The sequence below is a fragment of the Eptesicus fuscus genome, chromosome 3, assembly GCF_027574615.1.
Source record: "Eptesicus fuscus isolate TK198812 chromosome 3, DD_ASM_mEF_20220401, whole genome shotgun sequence".
Lineage (NCBI taxonomy): Eukaryota > Metazoa > Chordata > Mammalia > Chiroptera > Vespertilionidae > Eptesicus > Eptesicus fuscus.
In genome coordinates, this window is record NC_072475.1 from 28,623,881 (window position 1) to 28,642,391 (window position 18,511).

Below are 18,511 nucleotides of genomic sequence, written 5' to 3' on the forward strand. Positions count from 1 at the left end.
ACTTCTGTGGCTTTCTAAATAAACTTTCTCCTATAATTGGGGCAGGGTGGGGGGCGGGAAGAAAGATTATCTTGGATAACCTGGTGAGCCAATCTTAATCAGTGGGAATGTCTCAAAGCAGGCTTCCCTAGGAGAGGAAAAAAATTCCAAGACTGGACAACAGTTTCTGCCTGTGCCCTGCTTGCCCATGATCTTTCCTTAATTTTGGACTTGGTCAGCTGCCCACACAATCCCGTAAGCCAATTCCACATCATAAAATTTAATATATAGTCCTCTGATTTGCTTCCCGGATCCTGACTGATGTGCTTGCCATAAAATACACTGTTTGCCACAGAACAATTGCAAAGGGTAAAAGTGTTCCTAATGAGACAAATAAACTAGTTGGCCAAGTTTCCTGTGGTTTTGACTGGAGTCTGTTGGATACTCCTTGTAAAGAAATATTTAAATCTGCAACTTATCCTAAAGCATCCTTACATTCCCACATGGTTGCTACTATAGGAACCTCAAGTATTAATATCACTATCCAAACTTATCTTCTCCTTAAAGTTACTTATTCATCATCAACCTCTATTCTCCAGGTGATAAACTCAGTGATTTCAAAGACTTGCTGTGCCTTTATGCCTCATATACCCTTACCCCCAGCATTGTGTCTGGTACATGAAAGGTGTTCAACAAACATATTTGTTGAATAAATGAAGAAATGAATGAAGATACCTCCAGGCATGCAAAGAGGTGGACTCAGTCCTCACACTTTGGAATTCTTGCATTCCAGAGACTGTAGGGCTCGGCTCGCTAATAGTGATAGAGGAGTGGTTCTTGTGTCATACATCTATATATCCATCCACTTGCCACAAACCCTGCTCTTCAACATAGTGCTATTGTAACATTTGTATTCACTATTTCCTACCTGGGAAAGTATGATAGTTATACATTCATCACTTCATTTGTTGGTTGACTGCCTGACAAGATTTGTTATAACGATAACAAAAAGGTGTTTTTAAAGCAATAAAAATAAAAGATGTGGTGGTCATGAAGTTACTAAAAGATTTCCACTAAAATGAAATAATTCCGTGATTTTAATGCATCACAGTTAAACTGTTGTCATCTGATTCTTCCCCTGTCCCCTCATTGGCCACTAATCAGATGATCAATTGTGGCACCTTGCCAAAAGAAGGGACTGGGTGACTATGTAAATATTGCACTGCAATGGCCAGCTGGTGTTAGTCTAAGGGAGTACACTATTCTGAAAACCTCCCTTCTAATTTACATCCTCCATTCTCTTCTAAGTCCTCCAGATAAGTGCTTCTCAAACTTTAATGCGCATTAAAAAATCACCCAGAAATCTTGTTTAAATGCAGGTTGTGATTCAAAAGATCTGACTCGAGGCCTGTGATGCTACATTTCTACTATGTTTCCAGGTGATGCCTGTGCTATTAGCCACTGCCCACATTTTGATGTCAAGGTTCTTATTCCTAAATCTAGACTCTAGATCAGTATTGCCAAACTGTCATTCAACTTCGGCCATCATACAGTAACAGTCGAGTAACAAAGCAACAGAGTAGCGAGGATTAATCATAATGCTGTAATGGCCTTCACATGACTCTTAAATTATTATTATTTGGGACCTGTAGAGACTTTTTTTTTCTTTTTCTAAAACAACATTTTTTAACAACTATTTTAGGTTGACAACAAAATTGAAATGCAGGTACATAGATTTCTTATAAATCTCCTGCTCCCACACATGAATAGCCTCCCCCATTATCAACATCACTCACCAGAATGTTTTTTGTTTGTTTTTTTACAAAGGATGAATCTATCTATACTGACACATCATAATCATCCCAAGTGCTTAGTTAACCTGAGGATTGTATATATTTGGGGGGGTTGGACATAAGGATAATGCTATACATCCCTTATTATTGTACAGAGTACTTTCAATGTCCCAAACAGTTTTTTGTGTACCTTCTACCTCATCTCTTCTCCCTCAACCCCTAGCAACCACTGATTGCTTTTGTTGTTATTTTGTTAATCCTCACCTGAGGATATTCTTCCATTGGTTTTTGGAGAGAGTGGAAGGGAGAGGGAAAGAGAGAGAGAAAAAGAACACCATCTGTGTGAGAGAGACACATCGATTGGTTGTCTCTCATATGGCTCTTGACTGGAATTGAATGGGTACCCTTCAATTCCCAGGCTGATGATGCTTTATCCGCTGAATCAAACCACCTAGGGCAATCACTGATAGTTTTATTGTCACTATAGTTTCACCTTTTCCAAAATGTCAGATAGTTGAAATCATACTTAATGTTCCTTTTCAGATTAACTTTTTTTTTTCCACTTAGTAATGGTCAGTTAAGATTCCTCCATGTTTTTTTCATAGCTTTGTAGCTCTTCTTTTAATGCTGAATAATATTCCATTTTCTGGATGTACCAGAGTTTTTTTTCCATTACCCACTGAAGGACATCTTGGTTGCTTTTGGTAATTGTGAATAAAGCTGCTATAAACATCAATGTGCAGGGCTTTTCCACTCCTTTGGGTAAATACCAAGGAGCATGACTGCTGGATTGTCTGATAAGAGTATGTTTAGTCTGTAAGAAACCATGGACTGACTTCCTGTATGATTTCCCTCCAGCAAGGACTGAGAGTCCCTGTCACTCCACATCCTCACCAGCATTTGGTATTGTGGGAGTTCAGGGCTTGGGCTGGTCTAACAGGTGTGTAGCAATAATTAATTGGTTTTTTTACTTTGAATTTCCCTGATGAAATATGATGTGATCCATCTGCTGAACATTTTAAATGACATTTTTCATATATTAATTACTTCTGTTTTGTAAGACCCAAAGTTTGGTGGGTGTATGTGATTTTCAAGATGATTTGGTGTCATCCTGTAAACACACATATAAAAGTGTAAGAAGGATTTTTACTTCTAAAATGTCTCTGAATTTTGTACTCATTCTGGCTGTCTAGTTTATTTAAAAAATTTTGGAGCAAATCATGTACAGCAATATATCATTTCTTAAAATGAATATGTTTATAAATGTTTCCTTCTTGTGTTTTAACCATTTGCTCAAGTAAGAAGGTTTTTATAATATCAACTAGAGGCCTATTGCACGAAGATTCATGCAATATGCCTTCCTTCCCCTGGCTGCCGGCACTGGTTTTCCTCTGGCACCCGGGACCCAGGCCTTCGCTCCAGCCACAGCAGAAAAGCCAAGCCTCAAGGCTAGGCTTCTCCACTCCGGCCGCAGCAGAGAAGCCAAGTCTCTTCAGTCGTCAGTCTTCAGTCATCTTCAGTCTTCAGTCTTCGCTCGGGCTATCTTTGTTGGGTTAATTTGCATACTCACTCCTGATTGGCTGGTGGGCATTGTGGTGGTACGGTCAATTTGAATCTTTCTCTTTTATTAGTGTAGATGATTCTTTGCCTTTACTGGTATTAGATTTAAGATTATATTCGAAAGCAAAGATATATTATACTAGATTTCACAATAGGCCTGTATGTACATTTTTCACCTGTAGTTTAAGAACTATAGAGTGAACTTTTGTGTTTCAATGGAAAACCATGTATTGTTAGGTGGTCAGATTCTGAGTTCACCATTTTTTTGAACTATCTTGCCACCTCTTTGTAAACTGCAGGTTACCAGTGAACATGTGGTAGAGTCTGATCTGTCTCATCTGGTAGAGTTTCAGTTGACTTCCTCCCCTTCTTTGGAAATGCCTGCAAATTGGATTGGAGCTTACCTTGCACCAGTTGTCAGCCCTTCCTACATTTTCAGTTCTTCCACTTTCCTTCAATATCTGACTGCAATCCTCTAAACTAACCTTTCCAGGTCTCACATCTGACTAAAACTAAGATCTAAAACCTGACGGCCCTATAAAGAACATTATAAACTGATGAACAAAAATAGATACAGAGGCAGAGAAGCATCGAACAGACTGTCAAACTACAACAGGAAGGCTGGAGAGGGTTGCGGCGGGGGGGGGGGGGGGGGGCGGCGGGGGGGAGGTAAGAGATCAACCAAAGGACTTGTCTCCATGCATATAAGCATAACCAATGGACGCAAGACACTGGGGGGTGGGGGAGGCATGTTCAGGGGGAGAGGGGAGGCTGGGGAAAGGTCAATGAGGAAAAAAAGAAGACATATGTACTATTTGTAATACTTTAAACAATAAAATAAAAATTTAAAATAAATAAATAATAAAATAAAACCTGACGGCCCAAATCCCTATCCAGACTCTGCTGTCTTGCAGCTGTCCTTTCTCTCCAGATCTCCAGGACTCCAAGACAACCAACCACTGCCACCAACTTGATTTTGCAGGAGTGACACCAACAAGAATCCCTGAGAGATGACTTCCTAGATCTTGCTTTGCCCCACCCAGGTTTATGATCACCTCTGGGTTGTTCAGTTATGAGTGATATTCCTTCATCAGAAACCAAAGTGGGGGCACCAATGTCAAGCATGACCTGATCCCTGTGCTCCTGGAAAGCAGAGATAGTTAAACCCTCCTACCATCTTTTTGTTTGGGAAACAGATAACAGCAAAGGACCATTATGCTCTCTCCTATGCTGAGGTAAGTCCCTCTCTATCCTTCCTCACAAGTGGAATGAGACTCCTCCTGGATTCACTGACCTGCCTCTAACATTGTCCTTCCTTTGAGATGTTCCTCCTTAATGAATATTCTCTCCATTGCAATCGCCTAATTGAAATCACCTGTGTTAATTGCCCCATTCATCTTCTCTTTGACAGAACAACACCAAAACAGTTCACCTGAGGTATCAGGAATGCAGCATTTTCTCTGCACTGGAAGTTTTAAAGATGTACTGAAAGGATGTGAATTTATTGGCCAAGTCTGACCCAGAGACACTTCTAAGTGGGTTTTTGAATCAGGCATATCAAAGAGGGGTTTCAAGCTGTTTGAGAGTCTGCGGGGAACAACTTGGAAGCTAAAGAGAGAGTCTGAAAGATGTTTCAACTTGAAAGGGAAGGAAAGAGAATACAAAAGGACATTAAAGACCCAGTAGGTAAAACTAAAAAGTCACCTGGGGATTATGAAGTGTTTGAAAACTGTCCCTAGTTCCAAAGTGATAGTTTAGAACATTGAAAGTAGGTCTGGCAAAGAGCCTCTCATCATACAATTGCCAAATAACTCTGCACACTATAATTATGGAGCTTGCGGGAATGTGTGCAAAATGCACTGCAAAGACATAAGGGACACTCTGTAATGACAGAGTGGAGGGGGATATATTGATAATAGAGATTTTTTTTAAAGTTCTCTTTTGTAATAACAATTTTAAAATTCAGCAGTATCCTGTTGAAAATGAGAGGAACAACTTTAAATAAAAGTGATAAAAACAGATAATACCATAGTAAAAAGCTGGTTTTAGAAATCAGCCCAAGAGTAGGCTTCCTCGGGAATACAATTTGTACATTATTTGAACAAGGAAGGCTGCACTTAGAAATATTAATAGCATGGGCCCTTCTCTATTAGAACCCACCTTTCACTAGCTCTGTGAAACGAGGTAAGTTATTTAAACTCTCTAGGCCTATGCCAAAGAGTTCACATATCTATGTCACAGAGTGCCAGACTCTTCATACAGAACAATAGGAACAAGAAAAATATCCCGACATCATAGAGCTGTTTAGGGGAATAATTACAAAATATTATCAATAAAGCAAATGCATCAAACTCTTATTAGGTGTTGGGCCCTGTAACAAGACTGTCACATGGGTTATTTCATAGGAACATTGTGAGAATGGTAAGTAATATGGTGCCCATTTTTAGTTGAAGAAACTAAGGCACACAGAGAGTTTAATTGACCTTTTCAAGGCCATATAGCTAGCAAGTGGTAACGTCTTGATTTGAAGCCAGGCTTGTTGCTTCAAATGTTGCCTTTATACCTTTACTGCTTTGAGTGTTCCAAGTTTTATTCCCTCTATAAATGGAATTTCCCCCCAAAGACAGCTGTAACTATTAACGCTTTATAACTTAGTAGGAATAATGACTGTGATTTCAAAGGTTACAAAATAGTGTAAAGAACCCAGAATGGGGGTGCGGGGGGAAGCGTGAAGAACTAGTTAAGATGATAAAAACAATGTATTGGCCCTAACCTCCAAAGTCCCTCCTCACTGCTTGCTCTGTGAAAATGGCCTGGAGCCCTAGAAGTATTTCTCCTTTGTCTGCTGGTCTGATGTTGAGCTCTGCCACTAGAGGGCACTGGAGAAACACTGAAGGAGAAATGGATCTCTCTTCCAAGGGCTTGCTCCCGTCACTAGACTCCTGCAGTAGTTTCTCCAGCACCAGGCTCCTCAGCATGACTTCCCCAGCCCCAAGCTCCTCCAGCTCCAGACTCCTGCAATGCTGACATGGCTCCTCCACAGCCCAGAGCCACCAGCTTCCACTGACAACCTCTCAGGTGGCTTTGCAGCCAAGTGCCACCTGTCTGGCACCACCCAGTGAATGGCTTTCTAGAACACCCAAGAGCCAAGCAGAGGACCTCCAGTGTGACTCCTCCCTGAGCTCAGCCTCCCTGGGACCCCCAGGATGGCTTTGCAGTGAGTTCTGAGATCCAGCACCTCCCTGTGCATGGCCTCCTTGGCTCCCCTATGGCCTCCTTGGCTCCCCTGAAAGCCAACTTCCAGCAAGTTCCACCTGCTGGGTGGGCATCTTCCTTGGTCTCTCTGTCTCAGCTCTTTACATCTGCTATTCCTTTGTTCTTTAAAGTTCTCTTTGCTTCTTACTAGCCAATTTTCTACAATGCCCATATATTATATCTAAAATCAGAAATAAAATGAACTTAAAAATAAAATTAGTTCTGAAACTAACCTGTCTTGACTGTAGTTGCTCTCCAGTTGCCAATCGTTGTCTCTCCTTTCTACTTTAGTCAGTTTCTTAGAAAAGTGTTAGTTTTTCTTGGGAGACATCCCACAGACCCCGCCATCTCAACATATTCTCAAAATTAACTCTAAATCACCTTCTTCTCCTGTGTTTTCTCTCTCAATAAGAGTTTCTTTGGGGGCATAATTACCCAAGCTAGAAATCCAATACATGTCTTCACATTTCATCAGGGCACAAAATTTTTTCAATTCTTTTTCCTTAAGATTTCTCAACTTAGTTACTTTCTTTCTTGGGCCTCCTTATCTACAAAATGATAGTAGGTACTCATTAATGAATGCTCTGTAAATGATGGTCATCGTGCTAAAATTAACCCATACAACTCCAAGAAGCAAGTATCAGTAGCCCCATATTACAGATGAGAAAATTAGGACTTAATAGCTTATGTAATTTATTCAGATGTAAACAACTAGGAGAACACGAAAGGAGGATTCAGAAGCAGGTAGCTGGTTGGGAACAACAAGTTCCCGCTACTGTGATATGCTGCCTTCAATCTAGCCTCATTACACCGCATCCACCACACAGTTTCCTAAAAACTTTCTAAAATGCAAATCTGGTCATGACACTTTCCTGCTTTAAACATTTCAACAGGAATTTTATTTCTGGATAGGATTTAATAGGTACAGGCAGGCCATTCTTTTCATTGTACCAGGTCATAAAACAGCAACAACAACAAAAACCCATGGTAAATTACAGAAATAAAATTTTAAAGCTATCAGAGGGCCATGGAAGCAACGATTATCAAATTAAAATTCTAGAGATGGTAGAACCCTTCTTAGATGAGCTGAGATTGCCAAGTGTTATCTTCTCCCTGGGGACTTATCATGTCTGGGCATTTCTGAGAAACCGGCTTATCATAGAGAGATTATTCTAAGGGAAAGTAAAATTAGAAAAGCTTTTGATGACTGTGTGGGTTGGTGTGATGTATTGGAATCTAGAGAAATTTCATAGCTGTGGCCAGTGTTCCCCATAGGATGCATTCTGAGAGCTGGGGTGGTGTGGGAGGTGGTAGATTAGACTGGAGAGGCAGAGCGAAGTTTCCTGCAGTTTTGCACTACTTGGGAGAAAATAGCCCACCAAAGAGAGAGGCCTAAAACAAAAGAGATTTGACATCAGAAGTAAACCAAGTATAATAACTAAAGCTGTAACCCAGCACTGACCAAGCTCAGTCTCCAATTAGATTAATGTGTTTGGCCCCTCATGCTCTCTGTTGAAAGGAGGAAAAGGTAAACTACCTCAGGGAGAAAATAACATTAATTTCAGTATCTATAGATCTTTTATACATAATTTCTGTCATATAATAAAAATGGTACAAAATTTACAGGACTTATAAAGAGGAAGGAAAGTGTGACTAATACCTAAGAGGGGAAAAATAGACCTTAGAAGCAGACACAGGATCATGTAGATATTGATGTTAGCAGGCCGGGACTTCAAAATTACTCTTAGAAATATGTTTTAGAAAACAGAGAAATTTTGGAAAAACTGGATGAAAACATGAATAATTTCAACTGAGAATTAGAATCCATATGCATAAAGAGTTTCAAATACCTTTATAGAACTGAATATATATCCTATATAATAAAGAGCTAATATGAAAATGGTCATCATGCCCTCATGCTGTCATGCCATAATGGCTCAGACACTCAACACTGGGGAGAGAAGAATGGGGATCAGCCAGGCACAAAGAAGATTTCGAGAGAGGAATGGGACCAGCCAGGCTGTAGCCCCGGAGAGGAACAAGCCACACACCCCATGGTCCTGGGCACCTGCAGCAGGGGCTGCGGCCCGGGAGAGGGACAAGTCACCTGACCTGCGGTCCCGGGTGCCTGCAGCTGAGGCCTGGGCAAAGCCACCCACCCACGGTTCCCTGCAGCTGTGGCTGGCCTGGGCGAAGCTGGCCCACGTCCTGGGTGCCTATAGCTGGCCAGAGGGAGGGAAGCCCGGGTCCTGGGTGCGGGGCGAAAAAGAGGTGGTTAGGGGTGATCAGGCCAGCAGGGGAGCAGTTAGGAGTGATCAGGCAGGCAGGCAGAGGTGATTAGGGGTGATCAGGTAGGCAGAGGTGGTTATGGGCGATCAGGCAGGCAGAGGGGTTAGGAGTGATCAGGCAGGCAAGCAAGTGGTTAAGAGCCAGCTGTCCCAGATTGTGAGAGGCAGTTGGACATCCCCTGAGGAGTACTGGATTGGAGAGGGTGCAGGCCGGGCTGAGGAAGCCCCCTCCCCCCCCCCCCCCCCCTCCCTGTGCACGAATTTCATGCACCAGGATAATTCAGAATATTTGATTTAAACATTTTAATAGGTTCCTCATTTCTGGTAAAATAAATGTTAAGGTCCTTAGAAAACAGTGAACTAAGTGTTCTGTGATCTGGGCCCCAATTACCTATCTTGCCTCAATTATCACCTGCCTCTTTTAGAACCCAGATATTTGGAACTACATGTAGCCAGCACCCTTAGCATACTATGTTACTCATCCCACCCTACACCTGAATATGCTGCTCCTTTGCTAGAAATAGCAGCCCTTTCCCCCTTTTTTCTTACCTGAGTAATACCTAAAGTTTAATATCCAACTCAGGTATAATCTGATTTCTCAGAAAAACCATCTATGAATCTCAATGTGATTTCTATCTCTACCATGTGGTGCTTATCTCTATCATAGCCCTTGTTGCAAAACATAATTATTTGTTTTTATCTGTCTATTTCTCCAAATAGTCTTCAAGGTTTTTGAAGGCTGGGCCTCTACATGTTAGCTCTCTGTCTCCCACATCCAGCACAGGGTCTATCTAGCACAGAGAAGTCATTCGATAGCTACCTTAGGAAAGGTTAAATACATAAATAAGCAAACGTTATTTCAATATCAACTAGTTGAAAACTATGTATATATTAGAGGCCCGGTGCATGAATTCATGCATGGGTGGGGTCTGGCCAGCCTGGCCAGGGGGAGGGGACATGGGCAGTTGGCTGGCTTGCCTGCTGGTCGAACTCCTGGTCAAGAGGACAATTTGCATATTAGCCTTTTATTATATAGGATATACACTGAGTGGCCAGATTATTATGTGTTCAGAGATCATAATAATCTGGCCACTCAGTATATATAGATTACACAGAGCATGTTATAATCTTCTTCCATCCTCTAGACCTTTATTGATAAATCGCACGCCAGTACCTCAAACCCAACACATTCCAGACTCAGTTAACATGCCACCATCAGAAGTCAGCCATTGCAGTCCAGTTGCAGTCATTTGGACTTCTGCCCTACTTACATTATTTCCTTGATATTGTCTTTCTTTCCTCCCCTCTCCTCCTTTGAACTTCTACTCTTTTTAAGTCCCAGCTCAGATGTTACCTCCACTATGAATTCATTCCTAGGCCCCAGCCAGTTACTCTGGCTTTTTCCATGGTACTTAGACAGAACCTCATCTGTGGTGTCACGTATCATGCATTCTGTCTCTACCTCAAGTTGGTGAAATGAAATGTAAGATAAAAAAAAATGAACTATTTTCACTTGCAGAAAGGCAAAGAAAGAAAGGCTGAAGAAAATTTAACAAGCAAAAGAAAAAAAAACAACACCTTTTCAAAACTGTGTGGAAATTACAAGAACTTTTTTAACCATAGGACTTGTGTTCACATACGCATAACCCATGGACACAGACAATAGTGTGGTGAAGGTCTGGGGCAGGGGCATGCTGGAAGGGGTCAATGGAGGGAAAAAGGGGACATATGTAATACTTTCAACAATAAAGGTTTTAAAAAGAAAATTCCCCTAATGTTACCTAGATGATGTCTATTTCTGTTTTAATTCTAAAGCTGCCACTCCTGAAACACAGACGACATTGCTAATCTCATCTCCAAATAACTTATTTCTAATTGAGAGCTACCATGAACCTCATTGTCAGTTTAACACAGGACAAATAAAAGGCAGATTATTTAAAAAAACAAAAACACAAGAAATTTTTAAATTAACAAATCCAAAAAATAAATAAATCTCTTTGAAAATGTATTGGAGTCTGTTAGGTATTTTAGGTATTTCCATCCAGCTATCCACTCCACCTCTCCACACACCCATTCTCCCTGCCATTAGGAGACTTCATCTGTGGATGAAGGAGAATATACAAGGCTCCTCACATAAACAGGCTTTCCCAGGGCTGAGGAGAGGTGTTGCTGCACTGACTGTCCAGTTCTCTCAGTTCCTGCTCTCCGGCTTCTGGATGCTGTGTCGCCCATTTCTCTTGCATCAGTTCTGACTCCCAGCTCCATCCTGGTTTCCTCCCATGGGCGTGTTCTATGTCTCAACTGTTGTACACTTTGTCTTAGCTCTCTGGAGCTTTTCTGTCTGTTCCCCATACTCTTCTGTCTGTGACTCAGGAGGATGAGATAAGTACTCCCCATATTTATTCTTAAAGATGAATCACCCTGGGGAAGAACAATGGGATGATACCCTAAAAGCCCTGTCAGTTGCATTAAAGATTATTTTGATCCCTAATGTTTATGGATTCATGTTTTTAAAAGAAACAAGCAGAAGCCATGGATGATCCTCATGAGAGAAAATACATGATTATTAATTAAGGAAAGAGAAACTCTAAGAAAAGGCAAAGGAAGTGATAATAATTAGACTGAAAACTCTGGCAATGAGGAATGACAACTGCACCTTGCTTACAAGTGAATTAAAAAAAAAAAAGACCCAGCTGGCTTGGCTCAGTGGTTGAGCTTTGACCTACGAACCAGGAGGTCAGGGTTTGATTCCCAGTCAGGGCACATGCCCAGGGTTGTGGGCTCCATCCCCAGTGTGGGACTTGTAGGAGGCAGCCTATCAATGATTCTCTCTCATCATTGACATTTCTATCTCTCTCTCCCTCTCCCTTTCTCTCTGAAATCAATAAAAAAATATTTTTTAAAAAACGTCAACCAGCTATTCTCCCTTTCCATAGGGAACCAAGCAAAGACAAGAGGCCTGAACTTCCTCAAGGGCAGACATGAAGAAATGCCTCCCTCCCACAGGGTTATTACTTCCTAAAGAAGATGCCGAATCTCCATCTCTGAGAATTGGAAAAGTTTAGAAACCACAGATCTCAGAAGAGGGTTGGAGTGTAGTTCTGATCTTTTGATTGTTACAAGCTGAAACTTGCACTTTTCATTAATTGTTTTAAATGAGTCCCCTGTGGTGTCCATATGCTTTCTGACTGCCTCACTGAGAATCAGGTTGTGCTATCTGCGCTCCCGCAGGGTCTCTCCTTACAGGGAACATTTTTGCACAGATATTATTCTTTAAAGTCTTAGAAGCCTATAACAGTCTGGAAAACAGCATCCTTTTACACATCTTGTTTCCAAATCTTGAGTGAGCATTCCCCTGTATTTCCTAAGTTCAGCTTTCTTGTCTACTCATCATATTAGCCTAGCACTGCAGCTGGAAGTCGCTAAGACAATACATTTTAAGTAGCCTCTATTTGTTCTTTGAATTCCACATATGAGTGAGATCATGTGATACTTGTCTTTCTCTGACTGGCTTATTTCGCTTAGCATAATACCCTCTAGGTCTCGATCATATGTGGAATCTAAAGAACAAAATAAACTGATGATAACAAAATAGATCCAGAGACATAGAAACATGGGACAAGACTACAGAATCTCAGAGGGAAGATGGGTGGGAAGAGATTAACCAAAGAATGTATATGCATATATGCATAACCTAGGGTCATGGTTGGCAAACTGTGGCTCACGAGCCACATGTGGCTCTTTGGCCCCTTGAGGGTGGCTCTTCCACAAAATACCACGGCCTGGGTGAGTCTATTTTGAAGAAGTAGTGTTAGAAGTTTAAGTTTAAAAAATTTGGCTCTCAAAAGAAATTTCAATCGTTGTACTATTGATATTTGGCTCTGTTGACTAATGAGTTTGCCGACCACTGACCTAGGGGCACAGACAATAGTGAGGGGAAGACCTGGGGTGGGGGGTAGAGGCAGGCTAGAAGGGGTCAATGGGGAAAAATGGGGACATCTGTAATACTTTCAACAATACAGAGACATTTTAAAAAATAAATAGCCTTTTATTTGTAGTGTTTTACATGAAAGGAACAAAACCAGATGGGCAGAGACTCTGCTCTAAGGCAGACTTCTGATGTCTCTTTCTCGGGTATGTTTTGAAAATTAAGATTATGTGGAGGGAAGGTTTCCCATCCGTAGCAACTCATAATACATCTTCATGGCATTCTGACTTGAGAAAAGTGACAAAATAAAAATATTCTTTTAATGGATCCCAGCGTGTTGGCTGTCCCTTCTGAGAGCACAGATCAGCAGCTGAGCCATAAATCTTACCAGTCAAACCACACCTCATTTCACTGCAGCCCAGCAGGCAAACACGTGCGGCTTTCCTTTCTACTTCACTCTTCTAATTGACTGAGTTTCATAGGGAGAGACGGGCAAGTGGACAATGGCTGTGAACTTACTCTCAGAGAGTGATGGGGGCTCTGGAATTTGGGGACACTCCTCCTCTGGCTCTTCCCTAAAGTATTTCTCAGGGTCTAGAAGAAAAGCCGGTTTATTCACTTCCGGTAGCTCTTTCAGGACTCCGATGCTTAATGACCTAAAAACGCCTTCACCACAGCAAGTGTTGGGGGAAGATAGAAATAAAAGTCCAATATCATTAATTCCTCAGAAAGAGGCAGCACATTTCTAAGTTAACTTTTTTTTTTTTTTTTAAATTTAACCTTCCTGTTACTCAGCTGGTTCAGCTGCAGTCATCAGCAAACCCTATAAGCATAGCTGTTCACAGTAAATCCATGGTCCTTTCAAGCAAAGGGACCAAAAGCAACCCAAAGCTCCCCATTCATTTATTTTTTTATTTTGTGCTCTTTTACTACTTTACCTTGAAAATTAACATTCTGCAGTTTTGGAAAAGCTCTAGTTTCTCTTTTATCTATAAGAAAATTGTAGCCCTTGTGACAGGAAATCTACTTTTTACGCATTTCGTTTAACAACATCTCTGAATGTTTGAATTTACAGGTACTTTCTCATTTCGCTAACATGTAAACCAGAGCTGTGTTATTGTATTTATGATGCATGTAATGAGATGGTGGGAAAGAAAGCACTTTTGATCACACACCCTTGAAAGCATAGTCTTGGACAATGAAAATGTTTTCTCTTTGCTTCCTAGGATAAACGGACAATAGATTGGAAGCTTGCAAACCGAAATTCAGGATGTGATTTTATGTTTGATTGTTAGTTCTGTGAAGATGGGAACTGCGCTTTGGTCATTGTGATGGCTTAGGATCTAGGAAAAGTAAACTAATACAGATTCAGCACCTGCTCTGGGACAGGTCCTGTGCAGACAGTGGTTCTCAAACTTTGCCAGGCTTCAGAATCACTTGGAGGACTTATTAAAGCATAAACTAACTATTATATACCACTTTGTTTCTGATTTAGTAGGGTGGGGTGGGAACTTACATTTTAAAGTCCCAGGTGGTGTTGATGCCATTGGGCTAGAGAACAAAGTTTGAGAAGCAGTGTGTTATGTCAAACCAAAGGAGAAATCTCCACAACCTGTAAAATGCCATTATGCCCTGGTGACATAATAAATAGGAAGTAGATAAGGAAATGGAGGTGGGGCTTAAGATAACTTGCCCGAATTTACACAGCTGGTAAACTTAGACTTTGGACTTAAGCTCAAGTATCTTTCACTCCAAAGATTGTGCTCCAAGGTATAATAATAATAACATTATAATAATAATATCATTATTATTATTATACCTTGGAGCACAATCTTTGGAGTGAAAGATACTAATAAAATTTCATTGAGTTTCTATAATATGCCAGGCACTATTCTAAGTGCTTTACATGTAATATCTCTTGTAATCCTGACAAAAATCCTATGTAGTAGATCAATTTGTAAATGTGCATTGAATATTAACAAGTAAGGATGTACTTTTTGACAGCAAAATTTCAATCTAAATTCTAAAATTAAAATATCTGCTTTCTGAAAGTGCAGCTTCCCCGTGGACATAGTTGAAAAAAGATTCATAGTATGTGAAATAGTCTCATTATAGGATGGAGCCTCAGGACTGATTCTCCCTATGCTCCTTTTTTAAAAATTGAATTTATTGGGATGAGAATGGTTAATAAAATTATACAGGTTTCAGGTATACAATTGTACAATGCGTCATCTGAACATTGTACTGTGTGTTTATCACTCCAAGTCAAGTCTCCTTCCATCACCATTTATTCCCCCCTTTACCTTCTTCTACCCCCCAACCCCTCTTCCCTCTGGCAATCATCATACTGTTAAATAATACACTTAAGTATAATGATGATTCCTTTGTTTCAATGACTTCTTTATCATTATTTTTCTAGTCAGCCAATAACTAAATGAATGCATCACTCTGGGTGGCTATGGGCTTCCTAAGAGCAAAATTTGTTTTTATTCATTTTCATCTCTAAACACTTGGGGTAAAGAATTAACATTCTGTGTCAGCGCTATTTTGGGAACTATAGTGGGCAGGTTACATGTGTTTTCTGGCTTAGATCTTACATGTCTGCTGCTTGTATGTTGTGCAGCCTTGGACAAGTCACTTAATGTCTCTGAGCCTCACTTTCCTCCTTTGTTAGGTGGGGGTCTCAGGACCTTCCTTTCAAGTTCATTAAGGAACACCAATATTCCTGGCACACACAGTAGCTATTTGTTATTCATATCAATCAGTAAAATAATAACACTATAAATAATATATCAGTGGTAATTACTTACTAGATGATTTTTGTATAACTTCACTGCTGTAAAGGTTATGTGTTTTTTTCTTATATATATTTCTTTCCTTATATTTTATAGCTAAATTTATGACTTCTGATGATCCGACACTGGAAGAGAATAATTCATGTGAAATAAAATTAACCACAAAGGATGAACAGACACTCTCTGGCTATAAACACATCTGTTACTTTGACCAAAAAAAAAAAAAAATCCCCTATATCCTGTGGACCTAAATAGTGACATTTGTTTATTCCAAACAAGCCAAATCTTTGAATAAAATGCCTGCTGGCCATGTGGTAATATAAAATGGTAAGAGCTAGAGAGGCTGAGAGGCTAAAGAAAAGCTTCTGTACTCATAACAAGTGGTAGGTCAGAGAAAAATTTATGCAGAAGAAAATTTTATAGAAACACACACAATGTGCCAATTATGTGGGGTAATCAGTGAGATGTGCCAAAAACTCTTTTTATCTGATGTCAGGCTGCATCTTCACTTATGATATACAAAATTCAGAAAAATTCAGCATTTTTGAGGATTCTCATATGAATCTATAAGAAAATTTTAGGTTAGCTTGAATCCAATGAAAATAGTTTTATCAATAAAACATAGAGTGAAATCATTATATAGTTGTATATAATTCCAGTCAGAAAATGAGAAATGATCTCAAACATATTCATAACCTCAACCTTAATGGCTACACATTTCATTGCCAAAAGTCTGACTCCTTAGCTTATTCTGGACTATGGCAGTTTATCAGACTTTCCTTGTTTTTCATGTCTTTGGAAGTTTCAATGAATACTGGTCAGACTTTTTTGTAGAATGTCCCTTAATTTGTATTTGCCTGATGTTTTTCTTATGGTTAGATGGGAATTATGGGTTGTTGGGAGGAAGTCAACAGAGATGAATTCATTTTCTCACCACATCTTATCAAAGGGACACGCTGTCAACCTGACTCACTGCTGTGGATGGTAACCTCCTCACCTGGCCAAGGTTGTGTTGGCCAAGTTTCTGCACTGGATTTTAAAAGTTATATTTTCCCTTCCTTACTATACACTTCTCTCTGGAAGCAAATTTCTAAGTACAGCTCACACTTAAAGGAGGATGAGGAGGAGAACTCTACTGCCTTGATTGGGATAGTATCTACATGAATTTTTTGGAATTATAGCTTTTCCTTTTCTTTAGGAAATCTTTGCCTCCCAAAAGACAGAGGTCAGGTGGCAGTTTTTCCCCAGATCACACTGGAATGACCTCCCTCACAACATGGATCTCCTATAAAGAGGGACGTATCGTTTAGCCACTATCTGGGCTTTGAAGACATGAACGACGGTACGTTAGAGTCATTTTAAGATGGTAGGAGAATCTGTAACAATGAGAAGTTGGTGGTGGATATAAGAAGGACAGAGTTGGATGCCGTTAGGCCTTATAGTTATTAAGTTGAGAATTTTTTTTTCTGAAAAGTATTACTGAAGTAAATTGAGGTACAAAAGATTGAGGAAGGCCTAGAAGTAGTGAGGTCTATCTTTGGACTAGTTAATAATGGGCCTTGATTTTCCCCCAAACATCCTGAACTGTTTCCTGTTTTTAGACCACTTGCTTTCCCACCCAGTGGTATTCAAATCAAATATCTTTTGTATAAAACGAAAGACTTTGACTATCTCTACTAAAGAGTTTAAGTCACAGAGGGAGAGAAGTGGGCAGAGGGTATGAGCGAATCTCCTGGAAACTGCAACAAATTTCACTACTTAGAAGACAGCCTAGGAAATGGAGCTGTATTGACAAAGCAAAGAGCAATTCTGTGAACAACCAGACCAAAGATTTAACTTCATATTCAGAGGCCAGCCTAATGCTTCTTTTCCAAAGATATCTGACATTTGGGAGAACGGTTACTGTGAAAATGTACAGGGAACTAGAAAGAGGTGAATATTCCTAAAAGTCCAATATTCCTAATGGGTGAAGACAAAAAAGCAAAAGACTGCAATAAAGAGTTTTGAGATTAAAACTTTTGCAAACATGTCTTACATGGTGGTGCAAGAAAGTGGGCCTACTATGGGCTCTGGTAGTCTGGTCATCAATTCTATGAGAAGGAAAAGCTCTAAATGACCAGCCATCCCTAGGTCTTGGATGTAAAGGGAAGAATGATGTGTGGCAAATTTCCCAGTGCCCTACTATGCCTAGAGCGGTGCCTTATACATAGCAGGTACTTAGAAAAATATTTGATCACTTGACTAAGAAACCACTAACTTTTCAACAGGATGCTTTTTGGACATACAGTATGGAGTAGCGGCACAGAGTACTAACTCTGGAGCCAGAATGCCTGTTGTAGGATCCCTGTTTCACCTCTTGCTGGCTGGTTGACACTGGACAAATCATTTAACCTCTGTGTGCCTTGCTTCCCTAGTTGTGAACCAGGGATCATAATTGTAGCTTTCTCTAAGGATTACAGTAACAATTAAATGAGCTAACACATAAAGACCTTAGAACAGTACCTGGATTATTCTAAGAGCTTAATAAGTGTTGGCTACTATCACATTAAGTAAAAATAAGACAATTCTTTCTACTCAAAGCAGAGAATTTAAATACTCCCTACAGCCAGTTCTAAGACTCTTAGGAACCAGCAGAATGATGAGACAAAAAATAAGGACATACAGCATTTACAGAAATAATAGTTTGCTGTACATGTATTTTTAAGACTTAAATTTCAAAAGTTGAGTAGACTTTCATTTGCTTTCATTTGTCATGAATGTGTGTATAATAGTTCTTGCCACAGATTGCTGGTGAAAGGAGACTGTCAGTCCTCCAAGTGTTTTATGTCACATAAGACCTGATTTAAAATGAGATTTTATTGCTTTGTGTATTTGTTCCCCTTATAGTTGGCCATAAACTTTCCAATTTAATTT

The 18,511-nt window shown here is 40.1% G+C and overlaps 1 protein-coding gene across 1 annotated transcript in view; it reads right to left on the bottom strand.

Moving 5' to 3' along the window:
* Positions 1 to 18,511, bottom strand: part of WDR49 (WD repeat domain 49) — a 135,554-nt gene that overhangs the window by 9,469 nt on the left and 107,574 nt on the right. Inside the window, exons 17-18 of the mRNA XM_008142369.3 lie at positions 15,614 to 15,723; positions 13,323 to 13,469 (exon numbers count right to left, since the gene is read on the bottom strand). Coding sequence (XP_008140591.2) covers positions 13,323 to 13,469; positions 15,614 to 15,723 — 257 coding nt within the window. The remainder of the gene's footprint in view (positions 1 to 13,322; positions 13,470 to 15,613; positions 15,724 to 18,511) is intronic.